The following is a 23432-nucleotide window of genomic DNA, read 5'->3' as shown; positions in this document are numbered from 1 at the left end:
GTTCCTGCACCCCCTTTAGAATTGTATCCTTTAGTTTATATTGCCTCTCCTCGTTCTTCCTACCAAAATGTATCACTTTGTATTTCTTTGCGTTAAATTTCATCTGCCACGTATCTGCCTGTTCCACCAGCCTGTCTGTCCTCTTGAAACCTATCACTATCCTCCTCATTGTTCAGATTTTGGTTAAAATTAGGGAACAATAGAGGAGCTATTATGCTACAGGGTGTATACTATAGGCCACCAATTAGTGGCAAGGCGTAGAGGTGCAAATTTGCAGGAAAGTTACAGAACGATGCAAGAACTATAGAGTAATAATAATGGGGACTTCAATTATCCCAATATGGACTGGGATAGTAACAGTCTAAAGGGCAAAGAGGAGGAGGTATTCCTGAAATGTATACAAGAGAACTTTCTTGGTCAGTGTGTTTCCAACCCAATGAGGAAGGAAGCAGTGCTAGATCTAGTTCTGGGGAATGAAGTGGGGCAAGTAGAGCATGTTTCTGGGGGAGCATTTGGGAAACAGTGATCATAATGCCATTAGGTTTAGAATAGTTATGGAAAAGGACAAGGAACAATCCAGCAAAAGTACTTAATTGGAAGAGGGCTAATTTCAGTGAGTTAAAAGGGGATCTTGCCCTGGTGGATTGGTATCAAAAATTGGTGGACAAAACAGTAATTGAACAATGGGAGGCCTTCAGGGAGGAAATGGTTCGGGTACAGAATAGTCACATTCCCACGAGGAGGAAAGGAAAGACATCCAAAGTTAGAGCTCCCTGGATGAAAGAAGATATAGAGATTGAAATGAAACACAAAAAGGAGGCTTATGATGAATGTAAGGTTCATATCACACACTGGAGACCCAAGCTAAATACAAAGTACAGAGCGGATCTAAAAAAGGGAATAAGAGGGGTAAAGAGAGATTATGAGAATAGATTAGCAGCAACATAAAAAGGAACCCAAAATGTTTTAATAAACATATAAATAGTAAAAGGGTAGTCAAAAGAAGGGTGGGGCTGATTCGGAACAAACAAGGAAATCTTCTGGAGGCAGAAGATATGACTGAGTTGCTAAATGAATTCTTTACATTGGCCTTCACTCAAAGAGGATGCTGCCAATGTAGCAGTAAAGGACGAGGCAGGAGTGATATTGGATAGGGTAAAAATAGATGAAGAGGAGGTACTTAAAAGATTGGCAGCACTCAAGTAGAAAAGTCATTCGGTCCAGATGGGATGCATCCAAGGTTACTGAGGGAAGTTAGGGTAGAAATTGCAGAGGTTCTGGCCACAATCTTCCAATCCTCCTTAGATATGGGGGCGGTGCCAGTGGATTGGAGGATTGCAAATGTTACACCCCTGTTCAAAAAAGGGGTGAGGGATAAACCCGACAATTACAGGCCAGTCAGCCTAATGTCGGTGGTGGGGAAACTTTTAGAGACAATAATAGAATCATAGAAGTTTACAACATGGAAACAGGCCCTTCGGCCCAACATGTCCATGTCGCCCAGTTTATACCACTAAGCTAGTCCCAATTGCCTGCACTTGGCCCATATCCCTCGATACCCATCTTACCCATGTAACTGTCCAAATGCTTTTTAAAAGACACAATTGTACCCGCCTCTACTACTGCCTCTGGCAGCTCGTTCCAGACACTCACCACCCTTTGATTGAAAAAATTGCCCCTCTGGACCCTTTTGTATCTCTCCCCTCTCACCTTAAATCTATGCCCCCTCGTTATAGACTCCCCTACCTTTGGGAAAAGATTTTGACTATCTACCTTATCTATGCCCCTCATTATTTTATAGACTTCTATAAGATCACCCCTAAACCTCCTACTCTCCAGGGAAAAAAGTCTCAGTCTATCCAACCTCTCCCTATAAGTCAAACCATCAAGTCCCGGTAGCATCCTAGTAAATCTTTTCTGCACTCTTTCTAGTTTAATAATATCCTTTCTATAATAGGGTGACCAGAACTGTACACAGTATTCCAAGTGTGGCCTTACTAATGTCTTGTACAACTTCAACAAGACATCCCAACTCCTGTATTCAATGTTCTGACCAATGAAACCAAGCATGCCGAATGCCTTCTTCACCACCCTATCCACCTGTGACTCCACTTTCAAGGAGCTATGAATCTGTACTCCTAGATCTTTGTTCTATAACTCTCCCCAACGCCCTACCATTAACGGAGTAGGTCCTGGCCCGATTCGATCTACCAAAATGCATCACCTCACATTTATCTAAATTAAACTCCATCTGCCATTCATCGGCCCAGTGGCCCAATTTATCAAGATCCCGTTGCAATCCTAGATAACCTTCTTCACTGTCCACAATGCCACCAATCTTGGTGTCATCTGCAAACTTACTAACCATGCCTCCTAAATTCTCATCCAAATCATTAATATACATAACAAATAACAGCGGACCCAGCACCGATCCCTGAGGCACACCGCTGGTCACAGGCCTCCAGTTTGAAAAACAACCCTCTACAACTACCCTCTGTCTTCTGTTGTCAATCCAATTTTGTATCCAATTGGCTACCTCACCTTGGATCCCGTGAGATTTAACCTTATATAACAACCTACCATGCGGTACCTTGTCAAAGGCTTTGCTATAAAGTCCATGTAGACCACGTCTACTGCACAGCCCTCATCTATCTTCTTGGTTACCCCTTCAAAAAACTCAATCAAATTCGTGAGACATGATTTTCCTCTCACAAAACCATGCTGACTGTTCCTAATCAGTCCCTGCCTCTCCAAATGCCTGTAGATCCTGTCTCTCAGAATACCCTCTAACAACTTACCCACTACAGATGTCAGGCTCACCGGTCTGTAGTTCCCAGGCTTTTCCCTGCCGCCCTTCTTAAACAAAGGCACAACATTTGCTACCCTCCAATCTTCAGGCACCTCACCTGTAGCTGTCGATGATTTAAATATCTCTGCTAGGGGACCCGCAATTTCCTCCCTAACCTCCCATAACGTCCTGGGATACATTTCATCAGGTCCCGGAGATTTATCTACCTTGATGCGCGTTAAGACTTCCAGCACCTCCCTCTCTGTAATATGTACACTCGTCAAGACATCACTATTTATTTCCCCAAGTTCCCTAACATCCATGCCTTTCTCAACCGTAAATACCGATGTGAAATATTCATTCAGGATCTCGCCCATCTCTTGTGGTTCTGCACATAGATGACCTTGTTGATCCTTAAGAGGCCCTACTCTCTCCCTAGTTACTCTTTTGCCCTTTATGTATTTGTAGAAGCTCTTTGGATTCTCCTTTGCCTTATCTGTCAAAGCAATCTCATGTCCCCTTGTTGCCCTCCTGATTTCTCTCTTAACTCTACTCCGGCAATCTCCATACTCTTCAAGGGATCCACTTGATCCCAGCTGCCTATGCATGTCATATGCCTCCTTCTTCTTTTTGACTAGGGCCTCAATCTCCCGAGTCATCCAAGGTTCCCTACTTCTACCAGCCTTGCCCTTCACTTTATAAGGAATGTGCTTACCCTGAACCCTGGTTAACACACTTTTGAAAGCCTCCCACTTACCGGACATCCCTTTGCCTGCCAACAGACTCTCCCAATCAACTACTGAAAGTTCCTGTCTAATACCATCAAAATTGGCCTTTCCCCAATTTAGAATTTTAAGTTTTGGGCCAGACCTATCATTCTCCATATCTATCTTAAAACTAATGGAATTATGATCACTGGTCCCAAAGTGATCCCTCACTAACACATATAATCCGGGACAAAATTAATTGGCGCACTCAAAAGTATGGGCTAATAAATGAGTCAACACTGATTTGTTAAAGGAAAATCTTGTTTGACTAACTTGTTTGAGTTCTTTGAAGTAACCGAGAGGGTTGATGAGGGTAGTGCGGCTGATGTGTATATGGACTTTCAAAAGGCATTTGATAAAGTACCACATAATAGACTTGTAAACAAAATTAAAACCCATGGGATTAAAGGGACAGTGACAGTGTGGATACAAAAGTGACTAAGGGACAGAAAGCAGAGAGTAGTGGTGAACAGTTGTTTTTCAGACTGGAGGGAATAGAGTGGTGTTCCCCAGGCGTCAGTATTAGGACCGCTGCTCTTTTTGATATATATTAATGGCCTGATCTTTGGTATACATGGAATAATTTTAATGTTTGCAGATGACATAAAACTCGGAAATGTAGTAAACAATGTAGAAGATAGTAACAGACTTCAGGAGGACATAGTCAGATGACATTTAACGCAGAGAAGTGTGAAGTGATACATTTGATAGGAAGAATGAGGAGAGGCACTATAAACTAAATAGTACATTTTTAAAGGAGTTACAGGAACAGAGAGACCTGGGGGTGTATGTACACACATCTTTGAAGGTGGCAGGACATGTTGAGAAGGCTGTTTCTTTAAAAAAAAGCATATAGAATTCTGGGCTTTATTAATAGAGGCATAGAGTACAAAAGCAAGGAAGTTGTGCTTAAACCATTGTAAAACACTGGTTAGGCCTCAGCTGGAATATTCTGTTCAATTCTCGGCATCACACTTTAATGATGTCAAGGCCTTGGTGAAGGTGCAGAAGAGAATTACTAGAATGGTACCAAATGGTACCAGGGATGAGGGACTTCAGTTATTTAGAGAGACTAGAGAAGCTGGGGTTATTCTCAGAACAGAGAAGGTTAAGGGGAGATTTAATAGAGGTGTTCAAAATCATGAAGGGTTTTGCTAGAGTAAATAAGGAGAAACCGTTTCCAGTGGCAGAAGGGTCGGTAACCAGAAGACACAAATTTCGGGTGATTGGCAAAAGAGAGGCGACATGAGGAAGCATTTTTTTACACAGCGACTTATGATCTGGAATGCACTGCCTGAAAGGGTGTTGGAAGCAGATTCAATAATAACTTTCAAAGGGAATTGGATAAATAATTGAAGGGAAAATATTTACAGGGCTATGGGGAAAGAGCAGGAGAGTGGCTAATTGGACAGCTCTTTCAAAGAACTGGCACTGACACGATGGGACGAATTACCACCTTTTGTGCTGTAACATACTAAGATACAATGATATGATATTTCCATGTGAAATACCACAAGGGATATTTCAGCTCCTTCAAAGAATTGCAATACAAGGAAAACGCAAATGATCTGCATTAAATTCAAGTACTATAGCTGAAGGTGTGGAGTTTGGTGCATCTCCTGTTTTGAGCAATCATTTATTGGTATGGTAAACATTTTAATGAGTTTTTTACTTTAGTAATACACCATACCATTTGATTTTGTTACTTTTATCACATTACTTATTTTCTTGGAAGTCCAACTAGTACAAATAAATTAAATTACCAAGTGCAATTTAACTACATCCTGGAAGTAAAGGCTCTGATGAAGGTTTACACCTGAAATGCTAACTTCTCTGTTTTCTCCATTGATGCAGACTGACCTGCTGAGAGTTTCCAGCATTTTCTGTTTCAGTTCCTGGAAGTGAAGGCTAAATTTGTATTCTGTGTCCAGGTACAGCCAAAGCATGTTAAGGAGGCATTCAGGCTGCTGAACAAGTCAATTATTCGGGTGGAGACTCCAGATGTCGACTTTGATCAAAATGAGGAAAATGAACCAAATGGTGTGAATTTCACTGCTCTGTTTACCCTGCTTATCTCTTGGAGAGGATTTTTTTTTAACGGGGATTGTTCTGTGTAAGGAGGAAGTTAAAACTAATTTTTCTAACACTGCTTTATTGTGATTTTCATTTGGACATTTTCCAGAATTAAACTGAAAAGTTTGTGTTGAAAACAGTAAATGTCTGGTTTAGTAGTGAACCATACAGCCCTCAGTTCTAGTGTCTTGTCAGTTTAAATTCCTGGTCACTGCTGAGTTTGACAGGAGGGTTATAATTGGCTTCAGTGTCTTGGCTGTGAGGGGGGGAGGGGAGGACAGGAAGAGGGAATATCAGCAGCATTCTCACCGCTGATATTATCCAGAGAGGCTTGCTGGAAATACTTGTGTGTAAATGTTGGGAAAGGACAGGATCAAGCATGGCTGTGATGCTCACCATTGTCAATTATGCCTGTTAGCATAAACAATGGCCACTTAAATGATGCAGAGGAGGGTTCCTGGCACCCATAGTCCAGCACGATTCACCATCTTGAGTGTGAAGGGAGTGAATAAAATGCCAGTGGTGATTGATATTGTGGGGTGAAACATTAACATTTGTAAAGGCACAAGTGTTTTATTTACAGCAGTGGTTAGTTACAGGTCCTGCATATCGTTGCTGGATCGACCTTACATGTTGCTCTTTCCTTTTAGCTGATCACGCAATTGTCAGTAGTGTGGAGAACGATGCTGTAAATACTGATGAGGATATGGAGATGGAGCAACGCGTTCCTGGGGCACAGAGATCTGACACAAAGTCTGTTGCCCTAAAAATGTCATTTACTGAATACAGGAATATTTCTAACCTGCTAGTCCTATACATGCAAAAGATAGAAGGAGGTATGTACTGATCCGGGTTTTTGTAATGCTGTTTGTTTATATTTTTTGTTCATGGGATGTGGCAAGGCTGCATTTATTGCCCATCACTGGATTCCCTGAGAAGGTGCTAATGGTGGTGGGCTTTCTCCTTGAACCGCTACAGTCTTTGTGGTAATGGTGCTAAGTAGGGACGTCCAGGATATCGACCCAGCGACAGTGAAGGAACGAAGATGTATGTCCAAGTCAAGGTAGTGTCCAGTGCCATAACCACTACACTACCATACCTGCATAAGGGCCACAGAGATTAGGTATTCCCACCTTTTTCAAATTGCATCCATCATTTTGGTTATTGATATTGAAAAACCAAAATTTGTGAATTAAAATACATTTGTCACATTTCAGGACTATTTGGTCCAGGAGGGAATTTGGATTCATTTACATTAAGATTGTGCCATTAAGTTAATTTCAGCTCACAAGGGGTTCTGAGAATGCAGATTAGATGCAGATGAAGCAGCTAGAGAAATTATGTTTCTTACCACATCAGCTTGATTCAATGGGGTTCATTAAGACATTCCAATAACATTCACACATGTTGGATTGGCTACTATCATTAAACCAGGGGTTGGGTTGGTGGTATCTGCCAGAAGCTCACACCTGGGAGGACAGTAGCAGGTTTAATTTACAGTGTAACTGACCAATCCCCAATATGGAAAGCTGGGGAAGGGTCAGGTGTGAATTGTCTGGCTGGAACATGTGTTTTCCACTTCAAATTTCTGCACAATCTCACTTCCCAAGATTAGAGCTGACTAGTCTGACTAGATTTTGCTAATCTGCAAAGTGAATTTATCCTGCTGACAAGGATAATGTAGTGTCTATTATTTTCTGTGTTACGATGAACATTGCGAAATAGATTGAGATCCAGCATGTTTTGTTTGTTCATATATTACATGTAAATGTTGGTTTACCATTGGCCTTGTCTCCCTAGAATGTTTGTTTAGCTTTCAGAAGATATGAGAAGTGCAAGTAAAGTGGATGTGAGATTACAATATCCACTGTGCACAACAAGGTGTTTAATTGTTGTGACCTTCATGACACACTGTTGTATTACTAGATATTAGGCAGTAAATGCAACCCCCCAATCGTAAGGGATGTGGGGTCTGCTTATGGGAGAATAAGGTCGACAGGAGAGATAGGGAAAATGGAAGGGGGGGAGGAGTAGCCTTAGTCATCACAGATGAAATCACTTCAATGATAAAGGAGGCTATAACGAGAGGTAAGCAGCCAACAGAGACCTTATGGGTTGAATTGAGAAATAGGAAAGGATCTAAGACTATAGTGGGAGTTGTGTATAGCACCCCTGGCAGCAGCTCTGAAGTGCTAGATTGTGTAAATGCAGAGATTAGACAAGCGTGTAACAAAGGCATAGTGGTCTTAATGGGGGACTTTAACCTTCACATAGATTGGGGAAAGCAGACTAGCAACTGTCAGAAAGGTAGTGAATTTCTTGTGTGTCTGGGAGAGTTTTCTATAGCAGTATGTCCTAGAGGCAACAAGGGGGCAAGCCATACTAGATTTAGTCATGAGTAATGAACCAGATTTAGTTAACAGCTTAACTGTGTGTGAACATCTATCCAATAGCAATCATAACATGATCGAGTTCAATGTAGTGTTTGAAAGGGAGAAAAATGAATCAGCTGGTAAGATTCTAGACTTGGGTAAGGCTGACTTCAATGGGATGAGACAGACTGTCCACAGTAAACTGGGCAAATCTGTTAATGGGTCAAATGACTGATGATCAGTGGGAAATGTTTAAAGAAACATTTAATGTGATACAGAATCGGTTTATACCCCTGAGGGGCAAGAACTCTACTTGCCAAAAAAAACAGCCATGGACAACTAAAGAGGTATGGGACAGTATAAAACATAAAGAAAGGGCATACAAAAAGGCAAAAAATGGCACAGATCCTGGCGAATGGGAAAGATACAAAGATCAACAAAGGGTCACAAAACAGTAAGAGCTAAAAAAGAGAGTATGAAAAGAAACTTGCAAGTGATATCAAAACCAATACGAAGAACTTTTATAGTTCTATTAGGAAAAAGAGGGTGGTCAGGAGCAGTGTTAGCCCCTTAAAAACTGAAAGTGGGGATATTGTCCTTGACAATGGGAAAATGGTGGATATGTTGAACAATTACTTTGCGTCAGTATTTACAGTAGAAAAAGAGGATAGCATGCCGGAAATCCCAAGAAAACTAATATTGAATCGGGGACAGGGACTCGATAAAATTAACATAAGTAAAGCAACAGTAATGAAGAAAATAATGTCACTAAAGAGTGACAAATCCCCAGGACCAGATGGTTTCCATCCCAGGATTTTAAAGGAAGTAGGTGAGCACATTGCAGATGCCCTAACTATAATCTTTCAAAGTTCTCTAGATTCGGGAACTGTCCCTCTGGATTGGAAAATTGCACATGTCACTCTACTTTTTAAGAAAAGGAGAGAGAGGGAAACTGGAATTATAGACCAGTTAGCCCAACATCTGTTGTGGGGAAAATGCTGGAGTCTATAATTAAGGATAGGGTGACTGAACACCTCGCATTTTCAGTTAATCAGATAGAGCCAGCATGGATTTGTGAAAGGTAGGTCGTGCCTGTCAAACCTGATTGAATGTTTTTGAAGAGGTGACTAAAGTAGTGGACAGGGGAATGTCAATGGATGTTATTTATATGGACTTCCAGAAGGCATTTGATAAGGTCCCACATAAGAATGTTAGCTAAGATAGAAGCCCATGGAATCGAGGGAAAAGTACGGACTTGGTTAGGAAGTTGGCTGAGCGAAAGGCGACAGAGTAGGGATAATGGGTAGGTACTCACATTGACGGGATGTGACTAGTGGAGTCCCACAGGGATCTGTTTTGGGGCCTCAATTCTTCACTATTTATTAATGACTTAGATGAAGGCATAGAAAGTCTCATATCTAAGTTTGCCGATGACACACAGATTGGTGGCATTGTATGTAGCGTAGATGAAAACATAAAATTACAAAGCGATATTGATAGATTAGGTGAATGGGCAAAACTGTGGCAAATGGAATTCAATTTAGGCAAATGTGAGGTCATCCAGTTTGGATCAAAAAAGGATAGAACAGGGTACTTTCTAAATGGTAAAACGTTAAAAACAGTGGATGTCCAAAGGGATTTAGGGGTTCAGGTTCATAGATCATTGAAGTGTCATGAACAGGTGCAGAAAATAATCAATAAGGCTAATGGAATGCTGGCCTTTATATCTAGAGGACTAAAGTACAAGGGGGCAGAAGTTATGCTGCAGCTATACAAAACCCTGGTTAGACCGCACTTGGAGTACTGTGAGCAGTTCTGGGCACCGCACCTTCGGAAGGACATATTGGCCTTGGAGGGAGTGCAGCGTAGGTTTACTAGAATGATACCTGGACTTCAAGGGTTAAGTTACGAAGAGAGATTACACAAATTGGGGTTGTATTCTCTGGAGTTTAGAAGGTTAAGAGGTGATCTGATCAAAGTTTATAAGATATTAAGGGAAACAGGGTGGATATAGAGAAACTATATCTGCTGGTTGGGGATTTTAGGAGTAGGGGGCACAGTCTAAAAATTAGAGCCAGACCTTTCAGGAGTGAGATTAGAAAACATTTCTACACACAAAGGGTGGTAGAAGTTTGGAACTCTCTCTCTCTCTGATTTAAATTTAGCAATTGAGCTAGTATCAATTGCCGTTTGCGGAAGAGAGAGCTTTTTGGCAACTAAAGTCAATAAGGGATATGGGCCAAAGACAGGTATATGGAGTTTGATCACAGATCAGCCATGATCTTATCAAATGGCGGAGCAGGCACGAGGGGCTGAATGGCCTACTCATGTTCCTAGACTGCTGGCGCTAAATCAAAGAGAATACCTCGTGCAGACCCAAAATTTGTAACCGCATGTTTTACTGACATCTTAGCTTAAATTATAGCCTTGTAACATTTTTTTAGTCCATGTTATTGTACTTTTCTGTTCATACATATGATGTCAGCAGGAAATGTAACAATGTCCTTAGTTGCCCATACGAAGCTTTTTCAGATAGTATTTCTAATTTATATATCTAAAAGACAAAATACAAGATAAAAGGGGAAAATATCTGACCCAGGTTACGGGATGGAGTGAAGAGAAAAGAGAGATTTAAGATTAAAGCACTAAAGTAAAGGAGACTTTTTCAACTCTATCTATAAACTTTGCTCTCATTCTATTTTAGAGGTATGTCCTATTTTCTCCTTGCTCTCCTCTCACTGTGCCATACTTGCATATTTCTTGCAAGGCAGCAGGGAGGTGACCTGCAAACACATTTTATATTTCTATTGACTTTTCCACTCTTAGCAACTAGAAGAGAATACACCCTCAGATGCTTTGAAATATGAGAAAATCCAACACTGTAAAACATAGCACCAAGCCATCTTAAATGATATGCTTTTATTAATGAACAGCCCCTTACTAGTGGACTTCAACATCAGGTAATTATACTTGCATTACAAGGCTGTGTTCAGTATGAAATAAGTAGCTGCCATCAGCTATCCAATAATTTTAAACAGGAAATAGTAGTTATTAATTTACTAAACTTAATCAATGTACTACTGATCATGACACACTTGTATACAATAGTTGGAATCAGGAGATGGTTAATACGCTGCAAAATTTCGATAATGACAAAGTATTGCTGGAGTTGACTTCATCTACAATATAGATCTGCAATAATAAATTTAGTACAGAGAATCCTGATAATTGAACAACTAGAAGGGACCATTTAATGCAACACAAAACCTTGAGTTTTAATACTAATCAATTTTTTTTTTCATAGTTCTATCCTATGTTCCTATAGTTAATCTCAGGTTATCCTAACATCACAGATGAGATTTAGTCATGCAAGGCACTTTTAATTTTGCACTTTGGGGTCCTGTTTTGGAAGAATGCCCTGCGTTTCCATTCTCTCTCTTTAGCACTACACATCAGGAATTGGTCCCTGCACTATACCGCAGACTTCATCACACCTCTTTATTTGTTTTTTCATAACCTTTAAGCTCCATTCTCCAGTATCACTTTTAAATTTCCCTAATACATGAAAAAATAATAAATGTTAAATGAAACATTATTTAAAAAATAAAATTCTTCATCTTCAGTAGACAAGCCTTGTCATACTCAGTCACAAATATCAGGCTAGAAAATAAATCTGCAAGTAAGTACAACCAGGGAATGGCTGAGGTATTAAATGAATACTTTGCGTCAGTCTTCACTAGGGAAGAGGATGCTGCCAATGTAGCAGTAAAGGAGGAGGTAGTAGTGATATTGAATAGGATAGAAATAGGTAAAGAGGAGATACTTAAAAGATTGGCAGTACTCAAAGTGGAAAAGTAACCTGGTCCAGATGGGATGCATCCTAGGTTACTGAGGGAAGTAAAGGTCGAAATTGTGGAGGCACTGACCACGATCTTCCAATCCTCCTTAGATATGGGCCAGAGGACTGAAGGATTGTAAATGTTACACCTCTATTCAAAAAAGGGGAGAGGGATAAACCCGGCAATTACAGGCCTCACCATCGTGGGAAGAAAATAATCCGGGTCAAAATTAATTGGCATTCTGAAAAGTATGGGCTAATAAATGAAAGTCAGCACGGATTTGTTAAAGGAAAATTGTGTTTGACTAACTTGATTGAGTTCTTTGATGAAGTAATGGTGAGGATTGATGAGGGTTGTGCGATTGATGTGTATATGGACTTTCAAAAGGCATTTGATATAATAGACTTTTTAACAGAATTAAAGCACATTGGATTAAAGTGACAGCGGCAGTGTGGATACAAAATTGGCTACAGGACAGAAAGTAGAGAGTAGTGGTGAACGGTTGTTTTTCAGACTTGAGGGAAGTATACAGTGGTTTTCCCCAAGAGTCAGTATTTGGACCACTGTGCTTTTTGATATTTATTAATGACCTGGTCTTGGGTATACAGGGCATAATTTCAACGTTTGCAGATAACACGAAACTCGGGAATATAGTAAATAATGTGGAGGATAGTATCAGACTTCATGAGGACTGGTGAAATGGGCAGACACATGGCAGATGAAATTAACGCAGAGAAGCGTGAAGTGCTACATTTTGGTCGGAAGAATGAGGAGAGGAGATATAAACTAAAGGCACATTTTTAATGGAGATACACGAACAGAGACCTGGGGGTGTACATACACAAATCTTCGAAGGTGGCAGGACAAGTTGAGAAGGCTGTTCTTAAAAAAAAAAAAAAAAAAAAAAAAGAAGCTTATGGGATCAAGACTTTATTAATAGAGGCATAGAGTACAAAAGTCAGGAAGTTATGTTGAACCTTTATAAAGCATTGCTTAGGCCCCAGCTGGCATATTGTGATCAATTCTGGGCACCACACATTAGGAAGGATGTCAAGGCCTTTAGAGAGAAGGTCCAGTGGAGATTTACTAGAATGGTACCAGGGATGAGGGATTTCAGTTATGTGGAGAGACTGGAGAAGCTGGGTTTGTTCTCCTTAGACCTGAGAAGGTTAAGGAGAGATTTGATAGAGGTGTTCAAAATCATGAATGGTTTTGATAGAGTAAATAAGGAGAAACTGTTTCCAGTGGCAGAAGGGTCGGTAACCAGAGGACACAGATATAAGGTGATTGGCAAAAGAACCAGAGGCGACACGAGGAAACATTTTTTTACACAGCGAGTTGTTATGATCTGGAATACACTGCCTGAAAGGACAGTAGAAGAAGATTCAATGGTAACTTTCAAAATGGAATTGGATAAATATTTGTAAGGAAAAAAAATTTACAGGGCCATGGGGAAAGGCAGGGGAGTGGGACTAATTAGATAGCTCTTTCAAAGAGCTGGTACAGGCACAATGGGATGAATGGCCTCCTTCTGAGTTGTACTATACTATGATACTATGAACCTTAAATGAACCACAGCAAACCTTCCATACTTACAGCATCATAAAAAATTGCTGCTTTGGCATCGGGTATGAAAGTTAGTAGCCGCTTTTGGTGCACAATTGTGAAATAACAGCTTGGTAATGCATTGCGGATCAATGTGAGTGTTCCTATAATGTAACTGGGATGACTGCATCATATGCTTGGCCTCTCCTGTATTTCCCTACATGCAGTTGAGTAATCTCTTGGTACAATAGCCTACTTTAAGTGCTAAAAAAGCTCTGCTACTGCTGGTTTCATTAGGTATATTCTGTTGCAAGATGATGAGCAGCAAGTGCTTTGCAGCAAGATAACCATCAAAATTCTTGCAAGAAAATCTTGCATAATTGTCTGAGAATCTTTGAGCATTTCAGCAGATCATTTCATGTCTTCCAAGAGCCCAATTTCTTTTGCAAGACAATGTCAGTAATTGTTGGTGTATCTGTAGCGCCCATAAACATGCTGAGTGAATTGTAGCACCAACATGTGGGACTCTAACCTAGGATCACAGTTTCTGTAAAGCTGTGCTTCAGGACTGCTGCTCTAAATTAGTTGTGCTTTGTTATAGTGGAAGGTAATGCGGCTGTGCGGAAAAGTGACCTTATAAATTGGTACCTGAAGGAGATGGAAAGCGAGATTGAAACGGAGGCCGAACTGATTTTGAAGAAGACGCTGATTGAAAAGGTTATTCACCGACTGGTTCACAATGTGAGCATTTCGTATAGCAGATTATTAATTGTCACAGTTTTCGGACTTTGAGTGTGGAGAAACCCAGCAGGTTCTATAGATTTATTCCTGCATAGTCTCCTGAAAACTGCTCTACAGCTGTTAAAAATACAAAGAAAATGGTAGTTTTTAAAAAAAAATATGTGGGTTAAGTTTATTTTTGGAACTTTTCACAGCACTTTTTTTTTTCCTTTCTTCCCCCATCCCCCCCCCAAAAAAACTTGGGCTATCCTCTTATCCTCTGTTAGAAGACTGTTGCAGTCTGGATCACAAAAATCTTAATGGATGCAATGGGGGCATAGAGGAGAGTGTTTTTGGTGTCTCATTTTCCTATTTTCTCCAACGATATCCCAGCTAAGACTTGCAGGCTCATTCCATAGAGGAAGCCTGAAGGGACTGCCCATTGTAGCTAACCAGGTTTCACTTACTATGTTCTTTGCTACTTAGTAATGTCATATTTTCTGGTTAACTAAACTGCAGTCAATTTGAAGCACTCTTATGAAACAGATTGTGTTCAAAGTGGAACTCTTGACATTATGATGGCAATTGGTGGGATTAAAGGCTGAAAAAAATCTCAGTGCACTATTGTGCGCATGTATGCCACTTGTGACATGATGTAAATCTGCTTTAAAACCTAAGTAAATCACTATCTAGTGTGATAACTGCAATCAAGTAATTAAAAGATCCGAAACACTTGGAAAGCGATAGTGCCTTTTTGTTTTAATGAAAATAGCTTTTGGATTTTAAAGCAGTAAACTCACAATTATAAATGGAAAGCTTGAAAAGATGAAATTACAAAGGAGTGGAATTCTTTCCTCCCCTCTTCAAGCTTTAAAACTGTGACCTATTTTTGTCTTGGTGGTAAGCCGATGAACATAGTGAGAGAGGAAGTATTAAAGGGTTTAGCATCTTTGAAAGTAGATAAATCGCCAGGCCCAGATGAAATGTATCCCAGGCTGTTAAGAGAAATAAGGGAGGAAATAGCAGAGGCTCTGACCATCATTTTCCAATCCTCCCTGGCTACAGGTGTGGTGCCGGAGGATTGGAGAACTGCTAAAGTTGTACTACTGTTTGAAATGGGAGAAAGAGGTAGACCGAGTAATTCTAGGCCAGTCAGTCTAACCTCAGTGGTAGGCAAATTATTGGAATCAATTCTGAGGGACAGCATAAATTGTCATTTAGAAAGGCACGGGTTAATCAAAGACAGTCAGCATGGATTTGTTAAGGGAAGGTCGTGTCTGACTAACTTGATTGAATTTTTTGAGGAGGAAACAAGGAGCGTCGATGAGGGTAACGTGCTTGATGGAGTCTACGTGATTTTAGCAAGGCTTTTGATGAGGCCCCATGTGGCATGTGGGATCCAAGGGAAAGTGGCTAGTTGGATCCAAAATTGGCTCTGTGGCAGGAAGCAAAGAGTAATGGTTGACTGGTGTTTTTGCAACTGGAAGGCTGTTTCCAATGGGGTTCTGCAAGGCTCAGTACTAGGTTCCTTGTTTTTTGTGGTATATATTAATGATTTGGACTTGAATGTGGGGGAGGCTTGATCAAGAAGTTTGCAGATGATACAAAAATTGGCTGTGTGGTTGATAGTGAGGAGGAAAGCTGTGGACTGCAGGAAGATATCAACGGATTGATCAGGTGGGCAGAAAAGTGACAAATGGAATTCAATCCAGAGAAGTGTGAGGTAATGCATTTGGGGAGGCAAACAAGGCAAGGGAATACACAATAAATGGGAGGGTACTGAGGTGTAGAGGAAGTGAAGGACATTGGAGTGCACAGATCCTTGAAGGTAGTAGGACAGGTAGATAAGGTGGTTAAAAAGGCATAGGGGACACAATCCTTTATTAGCAGGGAGGTTATGCTAGAACTGTATAAAACATTGGTTGGGCCACAGCTTGAGTACTGCATACAGTTCTGGTCACCACATTACAGGAAAGATGTGATTGCACTAGAGAGGGTACAGAGGGGATATAAGAGGATGTTGCCAAGGCTGGAGAATTTTAGCTAAGAGAAAAGATTGGATAGGCTGGGGTTTTTTTCTTTGGAACAAAGGAGGCTGAGGGGAGATTTAATTGAGGCATATAAAATTATGACTGCTAGATAGAGTGGATAGGGAGGACCTATTTCCCTTAGCAGAGGAGTCAGTGTCCAGGGGGCATAGATTTAAAGTAAGCGGTAGAAGGATTAGAGGGGAGCTGAGGAGAATTTTTTTCATCCACAGGTTGGTGGGGGTCTGGAACGCACTGCCTGAAAGGTTGGTAGAAGCAGAAACCCTCAACTCATTTAAAAAGTACTTGGATGTGCACTTGAAGTGCTGTAGCCAGGCTTGGGCTGAAAAGTGGCAAGTATCATTTGTGCCAGATAAGTGCCAGGCAATGACCATTTCCAACAAGAGAGAATCTAACCACCTCCCCTTTATATTCAACGGCATTACCATCGCCGAATCCCCCACCATCAACATCATGGGGGTCATCATTGACCAGAAACTTAACTGGACCAGCCATATAAATACTGTGGCTACAAGAGCAGGTCAGAGGCTGGGTATTCTGCTGACTCACCACCTGACTTCCCAAAGCCTTTCCACCATCTACAAAGCACAAGTCAGGAGCGTTATTGAATACGCTCCACTTGCCTGGATGAGTGCAGCTCCAACAACACTCAAGAAGCTCGACACCATCCAGGACAGAGCAGCCCCTGCTTGACTGGCACCCCATCCACCACCCTAAACATTCACTCCCTCCACCACTGGCGCACAGTGGCTGCAGTGTGTACCATCCATAGGATGCATTGCAGCAACTCACCGAGGCTTCTTCGACAGCACCTCCCAAACCCGCGACCTCTACCACCTAGAAGGACAAGGGCAGCAGGCACATGGGAACAACACCACTTGCACGTTCCCCTCCAAGTCACACACCATCCTGACTTGGAAATATATCGCCGTTCCTTCATCGTCGCTGGGTCAAAATCCCGGAACTCCCTTCCTAACAGCACTGTGGGAGAATCTTCACCACACGGACTGCAGCGGTTCAAGAAGGCGGTTCACCACCACCTTCTTGAGTGCAATTAGGGATGGGCAATAAATGTTGGCCTTGCCAGCAACGCTCACATCCCATGGACGAATTTTTTTTTTTTTTAAAGTGTCGGAAAGTGGGATTAAGCTAGATAGCTCTTTTTCGGCCGGCCTGACTCGTGATGGTCCGAATGGCCGCCTTCTGTGCCGTAACTTTCTATGATCTGGTAGTCAGAGTCACTGTTAAGGTGAAAAGTATTGCTGTTTCTGGTGACACTTGATTGGACAAAGTGGTGGACATCTGGGATGGCCCATGTGCTGCCACTTAAACATTATATTTTTAAAAACTTCAACAGAAATAGGGCCCCATTTAATTCTGCTGTGTTGTGCCCAGAACTGCAGCTCTACATTCTAATATTTTTGAAAATGTTGGGACGGGAAAGAAGGAAGACTTTTACAACAAACTAGTCTTGTTGAACTCAGGCAAACTTCCTACCCTCCCATTCGTGCCCAGTGCTGATTTGTATTCAGCAGGTGACTGTCTCAATGTTCCATTTGTTAGTTACATTAGTAGTAGTAAACCGTTGAGGAAATTCCAAGAGGTCTGTAACTAGGTTGTGTTGTGTTTCAATGTCAAAAGATGCTCTGTGTCTTCATGGCACTGTAGCTTCTATGTTCGTTGTCTGCCTCTCAATTACCAAAACTGTACAAATACAATAAATACTTTGTACACCAAGTTTTCAATTTTTACATTTTAGTAGTAAAGTCAGTTACAATTAATGGCATTGAAAATTAAACAGACATGAAGTCAACAAAAGAAAATGGCAAATTTCATAGAATGTGCCATGAGTTTTTTGGAACTGCATCTTCGATCTTTGTGTTAGATCTTTTCTTATTTTGAATAGGAGTTGTGGTTTTTTTTTAATAAAATGTCAATATTTTTATGTTTTCCCTATTTTAATGGAACATTCCAAGCCTAATTTGGTTCAAAGCCTGGCATGTTGCACTCTATTCAGCTCAGTTTCCTCCACCATTGTAGTGGAACATAGGAACAGGAGTAGGCCATTCAGCCCCTCGAGCCTGTTCTGCCTTCAATTAGATCATGGCTGATCTATATCTTAAATCCATCTAACCACCTTTGATCCGTATCCCTTAATACCCTTGCCTAACAAAAATCTATGTAATATACAATGAAAATATTCAACGTAGAAGACTGTACTTTTGTCACATTGAGAACCAAAACAGTAAATTGCTTGAATACGATTGTAGAGATGCTGAAAAGATTTGTTATGGATGTTGAAGTAACTGCTGTTTTAATATTTTAGGATCACATTCTGATAGAGTTGACTATGTCTGGACTGAAGAAGCTAAAGGCTGGAAAAGGGGATGATGTCATTGAAGAAGATGATCCCTTCTTAGTCGTTAATCCAAACTATGTGCTAGAAGATTAGTAAATATTACATTTTCAAAATTAATTACCAGATGATTAGCACTTGAAGTTTACACTTTAATTAAAAACACATGCTGAAACACTAATTATATTAAGTATTAATATTGCAATGGTAAACCTACTGGTTCTGAGAGACTCTTGAATAGGACATGGAACTTGGCTATTTATTTTTCTTTTGTAGTTTGGAAGAACTTGGATTGGTGCTGAACATCCCCCTCATAGCAAAGGGGATAAAATATTTGTGGCAGAGTAATCACTGGCAGTGGTGCAAAATGTTTAATGTATCAGAAAATAAAAGGCTAAATTATTTTCATAAATTAAAGCTTTTATTATTGTATAGTTTTATTGTATAATTTTGAAAGATAAGGTGCTCAACGAAGAGATATAGGAAAAATACAAAACCTTTACTACTACTACTACTACTACTACTACTACTACTACTACTACTAAATTTTCATCAGCTCAGCAGTGACGATGGGGCTGAATGAACTCTCTCCACTGTTGTCAGTTCTGAACTAGTCTGGCTGCTTCAGTCATCTGTATCCCTTTCTGTGACAAGTCACTCTTGACGTTGTCTATCCAGCATTTCCTTGGCTTCTTGTTCCATGTACCTGTGTGCAGGGCTGTGAAAGGTATTCTAGCTATTTCCATTCTTGAAATATGCCCAAACTGTCAAGGTCATCTTTCATGGATCATCACGTTTTAATCTTTGCATCCTGGATACTCTCAGTATTCCTCTCAACCAACTCATCTCTACTGTTAGTATCTTTTGCTCATCAATTTTTTTTCATGTTCCAACACTCATCCATATGGGGATAACCATTGATTCATAAACTCTTACTTTTGTTTTTATGAAAATATCTTTAGCCTTCCATATCCTTCTTAATCTTCCAAAAACAGCAGATTCAAGTCCAATTCTTCTTTTGATGTCTTCACAACTCCCATTCTCTGCCACTAACCCATCAAGGCATCCCTTCCAACTGTAATATGTACAGCTTCCTGATGCTTCCCAAATGACATGGCCTTTGTCTTCCTTATATTAATGTGTAATCCAAATTTTCTACTCTCCATATACATCTGATCTTTTAGTCTCTGCAAATCTGTTTTAGATGTTGCTATAAGGTCAATGTCATCAGCAAATCTGAGATTGTTTAAAATCTTGCCACATAGGGAAACTCCTCCAATATCAGTTTTCAGTACTAGATTAAATAAATTAGACAAAAGTGTGCATCCTTGTCTCACCCCAATTGTTGATCTAAACCATTCGGTTAGTTTCCTATCCATCCTAACAGTGCTCAGGGACTTGTAGATGCTTTCTATCAGTCTGACCAGTTTCTCAGCAATACCATACATCCTCAAGACATGCCATCCCTTCTCACCATATAATGTCAAAGGCCTACTGAAAATCCATGAAGTTGTAACAATGGATGTTGTGTCATCACAAACAGTTGATCTATTGTACTTCGTCCAGGTCTTAAACTAGCTTGTTCTTCATGCAGTACCACCTCTACATATCTTTTTATTCTCCTCTGTAGTGTCTTAGTGAATACTTTTCCAGGTATACTCAGTAAGCTGATTCCTCTGCAATTGCTGCATTCGCACTTATCTCCTTTTTTTGAAGATTGGTATTGTTATTGCCTTTCCCCAGTCCTCGGGCATTTGTTCCTCTTCGAATTTTGTTAAATAGCCTTTGCATCACTTTCACAATATGTTTGTTATCCGCCTGCAACATCTCTGAAGTTATATTATCGCTACCAGGAGCCTTGTCCTTAAACTATCAAAAGAAATCTTTATTTCGTCTTCCAAGAAATCCAGCGTCAACTCCTCTTTGTACAGATAAAACCATTAGAGAACAAGATTGGTTTGAATACTCTGGATTTGTTCCTAGTGACCTAAATGTTTGCTTGGAGTAATCTAAAGGTTCTTGGTGCCAATATTAAAATTTTTACAGTTTTGATGTTTCAACAACAACTTGCATTTGTATTGCGCCTTTAATGTAGTCAAATGTCTCGAGGTGCTTCACAGGGAGCGTTATCAAACAATATTTGACACCGAGCCAAGTAAGGAGATATTAGGATGGGTGACCAAAAGCTTAGTCAGAGGTAAGTTTTGAGGAGCCTCTTAAGAGAGGGGTTTAGGGAGGGAATTCGAGCTTGGGTCCTAGGCGGCTGAAGGCACAGCTGCCAATGGTGGAGCGATGAAAATCGGGGGTGCACAAGAGGCAAGAATTGGAGGAGCGCAGAGATCTGAGGGTTGTAGGGCAGGAGGAGTATACAGGGATAGGGAGGGGCAAGGCCATGGAGGGATTTGAAAACCAGGATGAGAATTTTAAAATTGAATCGTTGCCAGACCGGGAGCCAGTGTATGTCAGTAAGGACAGGGGTGATGGGTGAATGGGACTTGGTGCAAGTTAGGATACGGGCAGCAGAGTTTTGGATGAACTCCAGTTTATGGAGGGTGCACAGGGCGGCCGGCCAGGAGAGCATTGGAATAGTCAAATCTAGAAGTAACACAGGCATGGATGAGGATTTCAGCAGCAGATGAGCTGAGGCTGCCAGTTCCCTTACCACTGGAGTAGAAGGGTCCAAGGAGGTTCCCTGATAGCTCAGTGCATGTACATGAGGAGAGGATCGGGCTTGGCTGATCTTGATCAGGCTGACTCCATATTTGAATAACCTGACAAGTTATTGGGCTTATCCATGAAGAATGACTACTTCAGCGAGGTACCAGAGCGATCCCCAACACCTTGAAGTAATTAAAAAATTGGGGGCAGGGCCTGGTTTGTGCAATATTGGGACCCAGATGAGTCGCTTGCGGAATGCATATAGTTAGAGCTGCAAATGTGAGTAAATAACTAGCTTTGGAGTAATTACCTTGTGGAGTGAATTTAACAAAGCCTAAACTCTATGAAAGTTTGCCTTTAGTTGTTGCTCAGGCAAATGAGTGGGTCTGGTGGAGTTATCTGTGGGGAAAATTGCACATGGTATGTGGAGAGAATTAGCTTGGTGGATCAAATGTCTTTTTTTCATCATACTTGCATACGGCAAAAAAACATTGCAGTTCTGCTCAACAGGAAGCTGAATCCTGATCTCTGCATTAACTAAAATGTGGTATAATATCAAGGTCAGGACCACTGCCTTTTGGATGCTTTGTGTACCTGTGGTATTCCACATTGACCTTGTTATAATGCAAAGTTAGCTCATAATGAATACCTATCGCTCCTAACGCACAGCATATGACACACTGGGAGCACCATGGGGTTTAAGAGGTGAACTATCTCATGCCAGCAGCTCTGGTCTGCTAGTCACCCTTCAAGCTATCCTGCAACTAAGGGGGGAAATTCCTAACGGTAGATGGGGGGTGGGTCTTTGCAGTCACTGACAGGCCATAAAGAGTTTGACTGGAGGTCGCTGCAGCATGCAGCAACACGAGTCATACCTCCCTTGTGAATGGCAGCTTTATTATATTCGGAATCCAATGTGCAAGTTTACTGGCAAATCATACAAAAGAAAATATCTAATATTAACCTGGGTCATGTCAGATCTATAAGCTTAAGAAATTGAAACTGTTACTTTACTTTTATTTAAAAGTACAGTTTTACATTTCATCAATGTGAGATAGTCATTTGGAATGAAACACTTTTCTCCTTTATGCATGCAGCATCTGCTTCAAGATCAGGGAGAACACTGATTATAAAGCTGTTTTCAAAATATTTGAAAATTGTAATTTTGTATGTGGCATTGATACAACTGGCATGGAAAAGGTTAACCTTAGCAACTAGGACCAGGGATGGAGGTAGAAGTTCGAGTCTCTTATTTTGAAAAATCCCCGAGTACCTTCAGTTAGAAAAAGATTGTGCAACATAAAACTTTGCAATAAAAGTAATATTTTTAGATATATTGGCATTTTCAGAGGAGGTAAATCTTTTGTTTAATATTTTCTACCTTGTCCAAACCAGACAGCAGATCAATCTTCCTGGTTTGCAGGAAAACAGATTGTTCAGATTTTGCAAGTTGCATTGAGTCTTACGAAGAAATCAATCAAGATAAAAGCTCACCTGTTGCTCCTCATGTATTTTCTCTTGCTGAACAGAGAATTTCACAGATTTTAATTTGGTTTGAGTTACACCATTAATAAATGAGTCTTGAAAAAGTTAAATATGGTATTTAAAATACTGATCCTGTTGTATATTGATTAAATTAATTAAAATTGTAAGATAAGAACAACAATCCTTTTAGCATAACATTATGGAGCAAGTGAATTTGTATTATGAATGGTTCAGAATTCTATGCACACGCAATCCTTGTTTTGACTCGTGTTCCATTTCCTGTGATTTATACAACCAAACATCTTGTAGTATTAGTGCTGGATTCTGCAATTTTTTTCATCAGGAATCCGAGTATAGTATCTCATCAATCATGTTGCTATTTTTGTGCCATCTGCGACCAATTGAAACTTTGCTGCACTTGGAATGGTTTGCTTAAAGATAATATTTACCAGCTAAACAGATCACAACTGGCTATTGTCTGTTGTGAAAATTACTACTTTTTACAATACCTTGGCAAAAAGAATCTACTAAAGAATGTAAGAGTTCAGCAAGGCAATTTCTTAGACTTTAAACTTTGTTTTTATTGAATCATATGATCACTGTAGCTTCTCCTGCATCATTTTGAGCTCCAAATATTGAACCAATGGATTTTTTTTGTGACTTAAATGGCAAAAAAATGAATACGTGTGTGTGCGCGTACGTGTGTGTGTGTATACAGTCATTATTATTGTCACGTTATAAAGCATTACAAACTTTTGAACCTGATTTTATGTTCAACCTT

The 23432-nt window shown here is 40.4% G+C and overlaps 1 protein-coding gene across 1 annotated transcript in view; it reads left to right on the top strand.

Annotated features, from left to right (window-relative positions):
• The window catches only part of LOC137334158 (maternal DNA replication licensing factor mcm6-like), an 82909-nt gene extending 64011 nt beyond the window's left edge, over positions 1–18898 (top strand). Inside the window, exons 14-17 of the mRNA XM_067998706.1 lie at positions 5487–5595; positions 6279–6464; positions 13986–14125; positions 18479–18898. Of these exons, the coding sequence (XP_067854807.1) occupies positions 5487–5595; positions 6279–6464; positions 13986–14125; positions 18479–18604 (561 nt within the window). The 3' untranslated portion in view covers positions 18605–18898. The remainder of the gene's footprint in view (positions 1–5486; positions 5596–6278; positions 6465–13985; positions 14126–18478) is intronic.
• Positions 18899–23432: the final 4534 nt, after the last annotated feature.

Source organism: Heptranchias perlo, chromosome 2 (genome assembly GCF_035084215.1).
Source record: "Heptranchias perlo isolate sHepPer1 chromosome 2, sHepPer1.hap1, whole genome shotgun sequence".
NCBI classification, from domain to species: Eukaryota; Metazoa; Chordata; class Chondrichthyes; order Hexanchiformes; family Hexanchidae; genus Heptranchias; species Heptranchias perlo.
This window is presented reverse-complemented; position numbering and strand designations above follow the sequence as displayed.